The following is a 15677-nucleotide window of genomic DNA, read 5'->3' on the forward strand; positions in this document are numbered from 1 at the left end:
AAGGAAGTCTAGCCCAAACCGGGACAACAACACACCCCCTCAGCACACTATTTTACTTCTCAAAGCTGATATATCATTGAGCACAATGTAGATAATACGTTATTGTCTTCTGATTCTCCTTTTAGGAATTAATTGCACAGAATTTGGTCTTGGATGGTGAATTTCACCACTGTTAAATGTCGTATCTCAAGTTTGCTAGTTGAAGTCTAGACCTAGTGAAACAAAGCCATTTGCAGATCAAGTTTAGCAGATTATATTCAGCTGTTTGATGCTATCTTTGTGTTTTAGACTGGACCTACTAATTCAGTGAAACCACAACACCACCTTGTCTTCTGTAGAGCTTCACATTTAATTAAGTGATTTTCCTAGTGAAGGTACAGCTTGTATTATTCAATGCTGTCTATAAATTGAGAACAATGGTAATACTCTACCTGGGATGTTCAGGCCTCATAACTGAGTAACTTGATCTACTTCAGTAAAGAATTGCACATGCTGCTTCTACCTCCAGAAACACATGCTTTAATTAACAGTCTTGGTTGAAAACATTAGCTATTCTTTTGACCTCAGAGATGATAGCTCAAGGCTGACGTAAGCAGCTTAGGGGAAGTTTGTAGGGGAAAGGTTACAAATGATTGAACTGGTCCCTACCTTCTTGTATGTGATCTGTAGATAAGCCATAGAGTTTGTCCAAATCTTGCTGTTTACCCTTTTTTCAAAATGACGTCTTGTTGTGTGTGTTCATATTATAAACATCACAGACTGACTTAGCAGTCACTATCTAGCACCATCGTTCACAGACTGCATTTCTGTGATGATTCAGTTCCATTAACGTGTTTTAGTGCATACTCCTTTTTCAATTTAGACAGGTGCTGGCAAAACATACACCATGGGCACTGGATTTGATGTCAACATAACAGAAGAGGAACAAGGCATCATATCACGTGCTGTTACGCATCTTTTCAGATGTATTGAAGAAAAAAAACAAGCTGCTATTAAACAGGGACTTCCACCTCCAGATTTTAAAGTGAATGCACAGTTCTTGGAGGTAAATATGATCTGTGTTTCTGAGTGTAACTTCATGTATTTGTTTTTTCAAAAGCCAATTAAACTTTTTTTCTGGTTGCTACTTTAACATTCTTTTCCCACAGGATGTTTTGAATTAATGTTCAAGATTTCAAAAGGAAAATTTATTGGAGTCTGCTTCAGCTCTTCAATTTATGAAAAAGAGCTTATTCCAATTATCTTAGTAACTTCCTTTACAGTGTTATTTTGAAGGGTAGAAATAGTTATTAGTCGTCATTTATCCCTTTTTGCGGCACATGTTCGTGGGATCTGTTGCTCTTGCCTGTTTAATTCTTTAGAAAACTTTAAAGCAAAAAACTAAAAAAAAAAACCCCAAAACAAAACTAAAAAACCCCTAAACAGTTGTGCTTTGTGCCTTTGAATAGTGACCGTGTTTCACCTGCTTTTGTCACTTTGCCATAGATTTCTTCAGCTTTCAAAATCTGTTCAGGGGATTTGTAATATTCCTTTCACCAAAGAATAATATAAAAATTCACCTAGCATAAAAATACTTCTTTCTGTGATCCCCAGTGGTTTAGGATTGGACTTCTGTGTCACTGTTCCCTCATTAGACCCGGAGGAAATCTGGGTCAGTGCTGTCAAAAACCTGTTCCCTTTGTGTTTTCTTGTAGATGCAGCTACTGGTAAGAGAGGTCTTAACATCTATGATCTTTCCCACCTGCAGCAGTTGTTGGTTTAAGCAGTGCAGCTCTTACACTATTTTTTAAATTTATTGATCTGGGTGGAACATATTTACATTCACTACCAAGCTGCAAACTCTGCTTTAAGCACGTAGAGAGGAAGAATAAATTTAAGGAAGAGCATGTGTGTTACTTAGTTCAGTATTTGCAACTTAACATAATTCGGGGGGAAAACCCCCCACTTTAATATAAACCTAGAGAAAAGCTGTTGGTTTTATTACTGCTGAAGTAAACTAAGTGCTCTAGTCATATGTTCCTATGACTGTTTTAAAGATTAACAAGCTGGCATTAGTTTTGCATTCGTATAGGTTTGTCACTGCTAACCTTAAACGGAACTTTCTCTCGCTCTGGCTAATGTTTGCCTAGAGAGAGTCTAGGCTCAAGCATGGGCTGCAGCAATGCTGTTTGTACTCTTCTGTTCTCTCTTTGAACGTTGGGGGACTGCACCTTCATTTCTGCCTAGGCAGATGCGCTGTAGCAGTGTAAGAAAGGTTAAATGATGTAGAGAATAGTTTTTCCCTTAACAAAAGTCACGTTTTTGGTAGGTTTTTTATTTTAAGGTACTGAGATTAAATTGGAGCTTTCCCAGAAAAGAGCCTTTTCTGATTGTTACGTACTATACACTGCTCTTGTATCAGAAGGTATCCTCTTCTTCCCATCCTATCGACCATTAGAGCTGGATTACATAAACAACACGGTCATTGAACAAGATGAAACAAGGTTGTGTTTTGGAATAACTTCTGAGGTCTGACAGCTGGATAACTGTTGTGAACAGTGACTTCTGTTTGCTGCTTCTTGCTTTTCTTGAGTTTACTGCAGTGTACCTCTGCCTTTAACTCACTGCTTTTCTGCTTTTTCAAAAGATAGACATAGACAGTCCCAGGCAATTGTAGGTGCATTATCAGGATCTTCTATAAATTGTGGTGTCAGTTTCTTTGCACTTAGCGAGGTAAAAACATTAGTAAGAAGATTCCTGGTTATTATTAGGCATAAATGTTCTATAATTCCTTATTGATATGTAAAGAATTCAAAGCATCACGTATACAAACGCTGAGCCTTTTCTTTGCAGAGATGGATTTTCACTTGTGAGAAGAGAGACTCTTGCTTTCAGTATACGAGAAAGTATTGCAGTGGTTCTTTGGCTTTTACTGAGGGACTTTGGTCAGGAATTTAATCAGTCTGGCCTAAGTTCTGCTGAAGTGAACTCGACACTGGAGACTTAATCCATGAGATTCCCAGTGGGATGCTACTTTTTCTGTGGGTGGTTTTTTTTATCTTTGCTCTGGTGTCTCCAATTTGATCTAAACACCTTTCCTAAAACTCAAAACATTGTTATGAAATGATAATCCATCTCCTCTAACACTGATAACTGCCTGTTTATTGTCTTTCCTGTTTTTGATACCATTTACTGACCTAAAAATCTGATGTGCTTAACGTTACTGAGTTGAAAGACCACTGAATGTACATGTACTTACCTTCAGGAGAGCCAGTGAAACAGGTAGTAAACATAAAGCTGCCTGAAACATGTAATAAATAGTTGCTGTTTCTTATAAGATTGTGCCTGAAAGTTGTAACTAAATCTGGGGCACCAAAGTGTAGGTGCCATATGGGGGAAAGTACAAAAGCCCCGCTCAAGAAACCATGCCAGAGGATTGCTGGCTTGCTGTTTGATGTCTTTAATCAGCAGCTTGCACAAAAACTATTATACATGAAATTCCTTCCAGGGCAGGAACAGTTTATCTTAAAGGTCTGATCTTAAAGGTCTTTTCCAACCAAAACAATTCTATGATTCTGTCTAAATGAAAGAGACATAAAATTATTAAGGTGTGAGAGAGGATATGAGAAAAGGTGTGATGGTGGGGAGAACAAGTGGAGTGAGTTTGAATTGTTTGGAGGAGGGTGCAGCCAACTGAATCAACAAAAGAAAAGCCCAAGGTCAAACCTGAAGACAGCAGGTGGCTGCCACCGAAACCACTGCTGTTGTTCTGCTGATTTCAAGTGCCTCCCCTTCCCTGGTCCCACCAGAGTTTTCTTCCCCCTCTGATGCAGAGCATGTTACTGCTTCTTTAGGTGGCTTAATGGTGCAGGTGACTTAGTTTGCAGCTGCTCTGTCTATTATCCTATTGCCCTGTAAGTTCAGATGTTTGGCATTTGGATTTTTAGAACTTTCTGTATGTCATGCACAGATTTGTTATTTGAGAAATCCCCTTCTAAAGTAATATATGGGTTTTGGCTTTTTTTTTTGTCTCCTCAGCTTTACAATGAAGAAATCCTTGATCTGTTTGATACCACACGTGATATTGATGCAAAGAATAAAAAATCAAATATTAAAATACATGAAGATTCAGCGGGAGGAATTTATACAGTGGGTGTTACAACCCGAACTGTGAATGGAGAATCAGAGGTGATAATTGAAGATAAATTACTCTGTAGCATACCATGTGCATTCTAAAAATTCATAAGCAGCTGAAAACAGAGGTTATGCTTACTAACTTCTGTATCTTGGACAATTTACATGTAAAAAAAAAAAATTTGCTGAAATTTTAATTTTCTTTAGTTTCTGTAGCCTTAAAACTGATAAGTGTTTGATATTAAGTGCATACCACTTTCACTTAATGCTAGAAGCAGAATTTTGCTAATAATATAGTTCTGCTGGGAGGTAAAATTTTGGCATGTGTGTAAATCTCAGCTCACAAACTTTACGTATGGTATTTTTCATGATGACTGGTCTGAGGTAAACTGCCATTAGTGTGCATTGCAAGTCTGAATAAATGTTATGGTACAGTGTGGTTTTGTACAAAAAGTAGAAAAATGGTACTCTTTTGCCACAGGTGAATGGCAGGAATATTGTAAAAAGAGGGGTGCAAAGATTTAAGTGTTTTATTTCAGAAACTGCTAAAATACTTTCAGTTTGCTTATTTAAGAATCTTTGTGGTTTTTGGCATACAGGAACTGAAATCATAGCAAAGAAACAAAGCTTGTTTATATCCAAACCAGTAAGTGTTATAGGAACACCTTTTATTTAAACTGCAAGCAATGCAATGTGCTTCTTGTCTGTTTTCTAGATGATGCAGTGCTTGAAGCTGGGGGCGTTGTCTCGAACCACTGCCAGCACTCAGATGAATGTTCAGAGCTCTCGGTCGCATGCTATCTTCACTATACACCTCTGTCAAACCAGAGTCTGTCCTGCATTTAACACTGTAGGTATCTGTGCTGTAATTAAACTTCACTTTAGTGACCATTTTCAAAATGTGAATATTGTTTTGGCAGCCACTGCTATTGGAATTGCGCTTACTAAAGGTGCTACAGCCGTCATCGTGCTCGATGACTTTGCTAAGCATTATAATAATTTGATTTAATCATTGCATATGTAACTATCCCCTAGCCAGAGGCAACTGTAAACTGCAGCCTCTTACATGAGCCTGCCCATTCTCCTCTAGTGTTTTCTTCAGTGTTTTGTTGCAACATACACAAGTAAGAAAGTTAAAATGTAATTTGTCTTTAATTGGGAAAGCGGTTTTAAGTGTCTTAGTAGTTAGTGGGTTTAAGCTTACAGTCATCTGACTGAAACTATTCGGACATTCCTGATTAAGTGTTTATATCCAACAAGGAGCAAGTGGAAAAGCGTTTGATTCTGAGGCTTAGTGTATTTATTTTAAATAGATATGTATTTGGGGTTTAGATGTGTTAAGTCTATGCATTTAATCTGAAACTTAAACTATGAATGTACATGGAGCTGTTCTGCAGAAGATTTTTCACATGACTGTTCAGTTGTTAGTTGCTGTTGGTGTATCTTGTAAAGGTACAGGATACTTCGTACCTCTTGTAAGAGGAAACTTCTGCATAAATCTGCATTACTGAAAACTGCAGTAGCTTCAGGGGGACTTAATTTGATTATTCTGAAAGTATCAAAGTTTTAAAATATTTCTGTGAACTCAAGTATCTGGCTGGTATTTTACACATAGATATGATGTTTTTAAGCATGCGGAACAGATAATTGGATTTGCAGTGCTTTTAGGGGGGCGGAGGGAATGATTTTTTTAACACTCCAAATAATCATTTGCAGGCAAAATGAGTGGTGCTTCCTGGTCCTTTGTGGTATGTAGACCTGCTTTATACACCTGTTAAAAACACTTCTTCCTGCTTTCCACACTGAAACTGTGTATCTGCTGGTGCAGGCAGTTTTCTGTCTTGTCACTTGAGAGGGACTGGCATCACAATCAGAGCTCAGATGGGGCACCTTGGTCACTGTGGTGTGACACTGTCTGCTCAGGTTTTCTTAAGTTGTCTATGTAACTGGGGAGTGAGGTAACTCAGCTGGGAGCCTTGTTTCCTGTGGGCTGCCAGCACAGCAGTTCATCTGCACTGGTGCACTGGCAGCCTTCACCAGCGGAGACACCCACGGGACTATTGCCTGGCTCTGCCTGGTTTTTAACAGAGGCTTTGTTTGGAGGAATAAGTGGCTGCCTTCTGCCTTATGTCAAACTGTGTTTTGTTTCTCTTTCTTTTTTTTTTTTTTTTTTTGGGGGGTAATTTTGCTGTAAGTGGCTGCCTTCTGCCTTATGTCAAACTTGGTTTTGTTTCTCTTTCTTTTTTTTTTTTTTTTGTGGGAGATAATTTGACTGTCTGGAGCTGAGTATTGCTGAATCCTTAATCTGTGCAAATGGCACCCTCTTTTCCTGGGGTGTTTAAAAGAGTAGAGGTTAGGTCTGATATTGGCCTCTGAATGCTTCTGGAATATAAATTAATACAATTTATTATTGGGTGGCCAGGAGAGGTGCAGCTCAAGTTTCTGTAGACAACAGTTTTGGGAAATCTTGGTTACTAGGGCAACACTGTTTTTCCTCCTCAGATGACAGTGTTGGCTGTGTCTTTTCTGTGTGTGGTCACTGGTGCCCAGTGTGGGCAGGCAGCCAGGGCTGCAGTGCACAGACATGCTGCTCCTTGTACTGTGTTCCCACCACCCATGCTTCTCAGAAGTTTCTGGATGTAGATTTGGCTTATTAAATAAGTGAGAGTGAAAGGATATGTTAATTGTTACTTTGAGGGCTGGGAAAGAACGTGCAGTCCCCAGCATTCTAAGCATCAAAATATCAGAAATACTGACTTCTGGTCTTGTGGAAGTGGCACAATCCCTGTTTTCTTCTGAAACTGCTACAAAAGGAGATCACTTAAGGAGTGTGAAATGTTTCACTACCATGAGAATGGTTTAGTCTGCAGGGACACACATTACCCCTTGCAGTGCCGAAGGGAGCTGTGGGCTAGCTGGCCAAGGGCATAAAGATCATTGCCACAGAATAGCTGAGGTGTTTTTTAAAGAAAAACCAGAACAATCTATGCTTACGATGATAGAAATTCCTAATAAAGCCTGTAGAATGTGTTATAAATCCATTATGCACTCACTACATGCCTATTACATGCTGCCACAACAAGGAGGCAGAAATTGCCCTGCAATGGGGTATTTTACCAGAAAGGTCAAGAGTGGAGCGATTTAAAGATTTTTGTCATTCAGTGTTGCTTTCCTGAGACAAGTGTAGCTACACTTAGAGTAACATAAAACTCCCCAATATATGGTACAGCTACACTTTTGACAGGAAAAAGCTTGGAATTATCTAATGAAAAAGGATAATTTTGCTGCTGTGCTTTGAGATGTGAAGAGGAAAGAGGCTGAGGCTACGGTACCTGTCTGTAGTGCAGTGCCTTCCTGGGCAGATTTCTTGCACTGATGGAGGCTTGTGTCAAGTGCCGGTCATTACAGCTTACTTTGGGGAGCGAGGAGTGGGAGAAAGGAACTCCTTTTTCCTTCTGCTGTCCTTATTTTCTTGTCAAGTCAGAAGTGCTCATGGAATACTGGCTGGGAAAACTGGCTTAAAAAAAATTCCTAAAATGAAGTTGAAAAATCATGCCTCAGGGAAGCTGATGATGGGGATTAGAGAGGTATAAAATCAAAAAACCTTTCAGTTATTTGGCATGTTTATTAACTGTGTGGGTTTTGTAATTTTGGTGGAAAATAATGTATTTAGGGTTTGGGTTTTATTTTAAATCAATTTCCTTCATCAATTGATTTAAAACTTGCATTCCAGGAGAGGTAGAAATTTTGTTGCCCACCTTGCTGAAGACTTGTGTCTTATAATGTATATATCACCCCCATTCCTCCATCAAGAAGCAACTGTAGCTCAAACTTAAAGTAATTGGTACAGCTACAGCTGTGTCTTCAAGAATGATACGTTAGTACATAGGATTAAAATGGAAATAGTTTGTTTGGGAGACACTGTTGTTGAAAGACAGTGAGTAAATAAGGAAGGACATGAACATGATGATAGTTGTTGATTGTCTACTGCAAAGTTCAATGTGAAAGATCTTACTAAGCTTTATGGGTTCTTCTTTATTTCAGGATAATGCCACTGATAACAGGATAATAACTGAATCTTCTGAGATAAATGAATTTGAAACTCTTACTGCCAAGTTCCATTTTGTTGACCTAGCAGGATCAGAAAGGTTAAAGCGAACAGGAGCTACAGGAGAAAGGGCAAAAGAAGGCATTTCCATCAACTGTGGACTAGTAAGACTAAACAACTTGTTTCCATAGGCTGTTGGTAGCATCTTCTCTTGCTCTTTGGATCTCTTGTTTTTAGTAACCATTAAAGTAGGAATGCTTTGTGTGAAGAGCAAGGACTGGAGCATGAGACGTTACAGTATATATTGATTCTTACTAGATTCTGGCTTGTTAATGTTTTCTTGGTTGTACTGGACCCTAACCAGCAAACTATAGTACTTATAACTGTTGTGAAATATAGTTAGTTACTCCAACTTTTAGAAGGTATTGTAGAATTCCTTTCATTTTTATTCTGTCGGGACCCAAACAATTGGAGAATGTGTACAAGCAGTTTGCAAGGAGTACAGGCATGTAAAACATGGACAATGAATAAGTTCAGTTGATGAGTAAATGGTGGTTCTTTATTATACTTACAAAAGAGCGCAAGATAACCCTAGGCAAGACTCAGAATTCTAAGTAGATATAAAATTTTTAATTTATAGCATCGCTTCATATTTTTTTGCCTGTCTGTGTAATTGGTTTTAATTAACTCTATTGTTTACTTAATTTACTTAACTACTCTGAAAAATAGAGCAGTGGTGATTGTAGTTTCATGCCTTTGTTTTGAGCTACTTGCCTATGTGGAGGCTCTGTCCAATTCTCTTTTAAAGATGCAAAAAAGTGTTTATTTTATCTGTGAAAATCATGTCCTTTTTTTCCTGGTCTTGTGTGTAGTACCAGAGATGTATTCTGCAACTAGAACTTTCTTAGTGATTCCCTTGCCATCACAACAGTGGTTTAATTCTGTCATTATTCGGATTATATGGAAGAGGAAGATAATTCTGTGCAGTTTCATCATTGATATAAGGACAAAGCCAACAAAAATTTGGGGGTTTAGGTGATGTAGCTGTACCCATATCAAACAGGATAAAGAATGCATGAAGGTGAAAATCAGTGCGATAGTTATATTTTTATATGATCAAACCCCTTTAATTTACAGTGAATTCCATCCCTCAGCTTTGGGAAAACTAACTGAAAGTGATCTAAACACTTCAAAGCACTCACAAAATGTGGTGTACACACAGTTCAACTGCTGGGTGCAGTAAGACGGTTTTCAAGAGAAGAACTGGCTGTACAGGGTGCCATCTAGAGGAATGTTCTTTAATTTGGTGTATGTTGCACTTAAAAATTTTACAGCCAAATATTAGGCTGTTTATAAACATGAATTAGACCCTTCTAGCAATGAAATTGGATAGCCATGGACTACATAATTAGAAACCTTAAATACTTTAATCTTCATTAGACATTCCTTATTTCATATCTGTAGCAGTAAATTCTGGGATTTTTTTCTTATTAATGCCCCACATTCTATTCTAAATCTAGCATAAAGCAGATTGATAAAATTAATTCTAAAAAGAATATAGCTACTACTAGAAGTAGGGATCAGCTTTAATAATCATTGAAAGTAGATGTTTTAGATGTAGTTCTGTCTTTAGTTTGACTGACATGAGATATCAATAGACAGTGCATGCAAATTGTGCTGAGTGCTTAACACTTGCAGATACCAGACTGCAAGTCATCTGATTTACTGTTGATAGTACAAAAGTTTATAGATGTCTACTGTAAAAATGTAAAAATCTTCAGAAATATCTTTTATGTTAACTTCTATGAGTATGTTAATTTTTTCACAATATGCAGACCCCAGTTTATAGCTGTTTTTAAAATAAAACTACTCAGGAACTGATATTAACGTGTGCATTACACAATTTGGTGTTTTATAGCTGGCACTTGGCAATGTAATAAGTGCACTGGGAGATAAAAGTAAGAAGGCAACTCATGTACCATACAGAGATTCAAAGCTTACAAGGCTACTTCAAGACTCTCTTGGGGGAAACAGGTATGAAAACTAGAACATTTTATGTATTTCATTGTGAATGAGCATGAATGAGTACGTAATCCTCAGAAAGCAAAATAAACATTCAATGATGATAAAACTAGCTGCTCGTTTTGTTGGAGGGAGGTTCTAAAGATAGAATGTGATGATAGAAAACGTTGGCAATGCAGGAAAAAATTTTAGAGAGGATTTTTGCATTATAGTGCTATTGTAGCTTTACTAGATATGAGACCTCATGTTATGAAGTTGTTACCATTTCCAGGAGAAATTCTTTCCATGAAGATATCTTTAGATTGTAAACAGTATGAAAGCTAATCTTTGTGTTGTAGCCTTATTAATGACAGCATTTCTTAAAGCTGTAATGAGTTTCTCCTTCAGAGGTTTTTTTTGTGACATATTTTTTAAAATGTTACTTTATTTCCTGGGATTGCCATGCACAAGAACTTATGCACTAGTCAGCCACAGGCACCGTCATCTTTTTGTAAAGGTTGTCATCAGCACAGAGTGCTTTGGGTTGGAAAGGGGCCTATTAAAGGTCATCTACTCTAGCCTCCCTGCAGTGAGCAGAGATGTCTTCAACTAGATCCTAAAATAATAATAAAATAATAAAAACAAACTAGTGTATCCCCAGAACTCTTTATATGAACCTGTTCTGTGTACCTGCTGCATATAGAAGGACTTCGGGCTCTGGAAGCTTTATCTAAGCAAACATTAACAACCTTATTGAAATAACACAAATTTGGTATTTGTAATATCAATATGTACAAATACAAAGGGGACTGTAGTTGAGTATGTTTTAGTAAGGTGCTTTACTTAATCCAGTATGACTGACTGCTATTATTGGGAGAGCAGGAGGTTTTTCTGAACGTTTCAGACATGCTTAAGGGAGGAATAATCTCCAGAATTATGGGAAAAATCAGCAGAAATCGAGAGCATAGCTCTTCAAAGCTCTTTCTGGAAATAACTACAAATAGCATTTCTTGACAAATTTTTCTATCAAATTTGCCAGCTAATAAGTGGATTTTGAAAACCACTTCTAAAACTGCACTTTTGTGGAAATACTACTTTATCTCAAGTTTAATGTTCACCTCTTACAGCTCCACTGCTCCCCCTCCTGTTCTTTAGGAGAAATTGCGTCATTTAGTGTATAACGTACAGATAGCAAATGCTGTCTCGGAGCATTTTCAGTGATATTCAGATACATTCTTTCTGTCTGTTTCTGACTGATGGTAAATATGTGAACATCCGCCCCGCTACCACCTGTTTTTATTTATGTGATATCCATGCTGAGACAGGTCAGATTAGCAGTTTAAGGAAGAGTTATAAGTATTAACACAATTTAAATTTCTTATCCATGCTTTGGCAACCATAAAATGTGAGAGACCTAAATTTTAATAAATATGCAGGTTTTCTTCTGGGAAATAAGATTAGATTTCTGTTAGCCTGTCCTATAGCCTTCCAACTTCCACCCTAAGTATTACAGTCCACCTAATTGTTTCTCTTTTGCAAATACCTTAAAAAAAAAAAAAAATAATTACTAGTAGTGATCCAGGTTAGATTACAGTGAGTACTGAGTTAATCATGAAAGCATTGTATCACTGTATTCTTCATACCATAACACTGATTTTAAGTATGATGCTGTAACAGTTCTGAAGCAGCATTTAAATATCAATGTTTCTTGAATTATTCAAGTAAGAATATGGAGTATTGGTGTTTTTGGAAAGGATTTTTATAACACATAATACGAAAAATAAACTTTCATGACTTCTGGGTGGAGCGGTTTAAAGAAGTGGTAAAATAAAGGGAGTATAACAGTTTTAACAAACTTGTCCATTATACAATTCAGAGTGGAGTTCAAGTTGTTCAGTTTAAGACAGACACCTGTGTCTTGAACACTCTGACACTTCTGACAGTCTTGACACCTCTGTCTTCAGACAGCAGAACCAGTCCTCTGAGGTTTAGAAATGTACTCACATTCTCAACTAAAAGCACAAGTAGTCCTGATGTCGGAATTAAAAATTTGTCCTTAATCTTGGATATTCTTATCTTGAGGACTAAATTCAAATGTTTGGAGAACTGACACAAAGGGAGGTCTGAGGAAGGATTGCTGAAACGGATTCTTCTTTGTATCCTCAGGCTAGTTACTCTTGCTGGTTTAGTTTCCCAATGTGTATTGTGAAGGTAATTGCCTCACAAAGAGTTGCAGTGATTAATTTGTTTGTCTCAGCCTGAGATTATAGAAATCCAGTCTGCCTAATGCAGGTATTGCTCCATTGCTAGGGAGACAGTGCACTCTTACTAACACAACTACCTAAGCTTTAACATACGACAGAGAAGCAAATTCCCCTAGAGCCTGGAGGGCAGTACTTAGGGGAAAACACCCACATTTCATAGAGTGTCTGAGAATTTAGGCCATGTAGGCACCTTCAGAGTATGATCTGCAGCTGGAGCTCTGGTTCTGATTGCTCTTGGCTATTCTCGACTGATATGAAATGGGTGTGCTCCAGAGAGTGAGGGAAGGGACCCTGGTTCCTCCATTTGCCTGTTGAATGATGAAACCACTTGGTGGAATGAAAAAATTACTGCCTTTTTCTGCTTTTGTCCCACTGGTTCTTGCTGGTCTGTCTGCTTAATCTTTCATTTAGAGCAGGGAGTGTGTTCTCATCCTGTATATCCCATAATGGGATGGCTAGAGGGGGTTGTAGGATCCTGAAAGGAAGATGGTTGGTTGTGTAGCCCTCTTGGACCTAGAGCTCAGGTCCTGCTGCTTTTTGTGGAAGTGCTCCAAGCAGTGGTTTGTGAAACATGGAAAAAATACAGTTATAGCCAGATGTACTAAGGGTAAGTATTAGCTTTTGGGCTTCTGTTGGAGAACAGGAGGTAATTTGCAGTGGAGAATTCAGGCAGTTTGGATCTCTAGAACCAAAGGGGTTCTAGTCAAGGGGTACTTTGACAGTTGTGCACATGCATGGACAGCTAAGATAAGCATTCAGGCATCTTTCTGATTAAGTAGGTTGGCACCTCAGGAATTAGAGTAGGCAGTCCTGACAACTGTGATCCAAATCACTGTCTGGGACTTTAAGTTGCTCTTAAGGACTTAAATTTTCATTTATATATGATGGGGCAAACTGAATATAGTTTGAAAAACATTTCTAGGACCAGATTAATTGCTTTTATAATTCTGCATGTAGAACTATTAATGATCTAGCATCCCCTATGCTGTACTAGGGCAATACAAGATGAATAGTGCTGAATTTTGCAGTTGACAGTCTTCTACTGTTAGATCAAAGAGTATTTTCACAAATGTTATGAAGTCACTGTTCTTCTTCCACCTTCTACCTGAAGACTTGTTAGCATTTCTGTACTCTTTCTATTCTTGATATGTAATGCTGACCTACGTTTCTAAATTCCAGTCAAACACTCATGATCGCGTGTGTGAGCCCTTCAGATCGAGACTTCATGGAAACCTTGAACACATTAAAGTATGCCAATCGGGCACGAAACATCAAGAACAAGGTGGTGGTTAATCAGGATAGGGCTAGTCAACAAATAAATGCTTTGCGCAGTGAGATAACACGGCTACAGATGGAACTCATGGAATACAAAACAGTAAGTTTGTCCTCTTAGGATTTCTTTTGCTTTACAATGCTTATAATTCCACAGCTTGTTTTTCTGTTGGGTACTTCCACTTCATATGCTAAAAAAAATTGAATAGCAGCCCTAACTTAAACAACACTTCTAATTCCAGTGATGACCAGATGTTTTTAGAACACTTAGATTGTGTTTCCAAAGAAAGGATACATCATTGAATGTCGATAACATCAACAGATGCTGCATACTATTTGCTTTTTGAAAGACAAAAATTTGCCTTGTCATGCTCAGTAATGAGAAATAGTCCCTTCCAAAGCAAAAATGACCACAGTTCAGATTGGCATGTGAATGAATGTGTACAGTTACTGTTTATTGCTTTTAAAAACTTACTAGACAGCTAAAACAGTTTGTTTTAAAAATGCATTTAAAATTATATAAGGTGAATACTCATACTACACAATGCCCATTTCTTCACGAAATTTTAAGCAAATTATATTTTCAGCAATAAATGTGGCTACCAAAGAGTGGTGTCCTCCTTTTGTTACCTTTGAGGTAGTATTCTGATTTGGTAAAGACTTGTCTTATTTCTTAGTCTCTTCAAGGACTTGTATTTCAGACTAAGATGGAATTGCGCAGAACACAAATGCTAAGGTGCTGGCCAGACATCTATGTTTTGAAAACTCTCCATTTATCCATAGTTTTAAACTTTTTCGAGAGATTGTTTTGATGATCTTTTGCTATGAGTTTCTGTTCAAAATTTCAAGTAATCTGTGGATTGCATTTCTGAAGTTAGATTTTTCATGGGTAGGTCAGCCTTTGCTAGTAATATATTTACTTTCTTAAGGGTAAAAGAATTATAGATGAAGAAGGTGTTGAAAGCATCAATGACATGTTTCATGAAAATGCGATGCTGCAAACAGAAAACAACAACCTGCGTGTTAGAATTAAAGCAATGCAAGAGACTATTGATGCGCTGAGAGCCAGAATAACGCAGCTCATGAGCGATCAGGCCAACCAGGTGCTAGCCAGAGCAGGTATGATGCAGGTGCATTGTGTGTAAACTGCTTCCTGTGTTAATGAACTTCAATCAGTTGCATGTTCTTGCCTTGTGGGTACCATGGAATGAAGCGATGCCTTTGTAACAGTGACATAGAACCTGCTTTGGCAGGCATGGACCCCTATATGAATCTTTCCTGGAAGAAAGGGGGGCAAAAAAGCCCTGGAGACTTTTATAAATGGGAATAGTTTGGTACCCTGATTTGACCATTCGTTTAGGACTACGAGCGACATGAAATGCAAAATAATACCTTTGGATAGGAATTTCTTGTATGCTTAGCTATACATAGACTTAAACCTTTTGCTTTGGGTGACGACCTGGGCACAAATAAGTGAATGTTGGCTTGCTTTTTGCCTCATAGAATGATCAACCAATTGACTTACCGTGACTGTGTTGTTCTTCCTGTGCACTGTATAGTATGTGCATTGAAATAGAAAAAAGTACTTGTAATAATCCTGATGATATGACACAGAGGAAACAAACTTAATGCAGTTTAAAGAGGAAATATATTTTGCAAATAGCTGAGAACTAAATCTGTAGCCCGTATGACTGTTTCTCTTTGCTAGTACCTCATGCTTAGTAGCTGTATTCAGGTATTTATACTGTTACCATCCTTTCTTAATCTTTCTCTTCCCCCACTCCCCCTTTTCCCTGTCCTTCAAAGGAGAAGGAAATGAAGAAATTAGCAACATGATTCATAATTATATCAAGGAAATCGAAGATCTCAGGTATTTGCATATGTATTTGAGCATTTTTATTAAAAAATAGATACACTAGAAGCGTTTGCAAGTAATACTTCAACTGTTCTCCTGCGTGGGTATTACTTGCTTCAGAACA

At 37.8% G+C, this 15677-nt stretch overlaps 1 protein-coding gene across 1 annotated transcript in view; it reads left to right on the top strand.

Annotated features, from left to right (window-relative positions):
- Positions 1-862: 862 nt before the first annotated feature.
- Positions 863-15677, top strand: part of KIF21A (kinesin family member 21A) — a gene marked incomplete at its 5' end in the record, with an annotated part of 49194 nt that continues 34379 nt past the window's right edge. The window contains 8 exon segments of the mRNA XM_010131433.1: positions 863-1045; positions 4018-4167; positions 4829-4963; positions 8158-8325; positions 10080-10195; positions 13606-13801; positions 14628-14817; positions 15505-15568. Coding sequence (XP_010129735.1) covers positions 863-1045; positions 4018-4167; positions 4829-4963; positions 8158-8325; positions 10080-10195; positions 13606-13801; positions 14628-14817; positions 15505-15568 — 1202 coding nt within the window.

This window comes from Buceros rhinoceros, unplaced genomic scaffold, assembly GCF_000710305.1.
Source record: "Buceros rhinoceros silvestris isolate BGI_N320 unplaced genomic scaffold, ASM71030v1 scaffold2120, whole genome shotgun sequence".
Lineage (NCBI taxonomy): Eukaryota > Metazoa > Chordata > Aves > Bucerotiformes > Bucerotidae > Buceros > Buceros rhinoceros.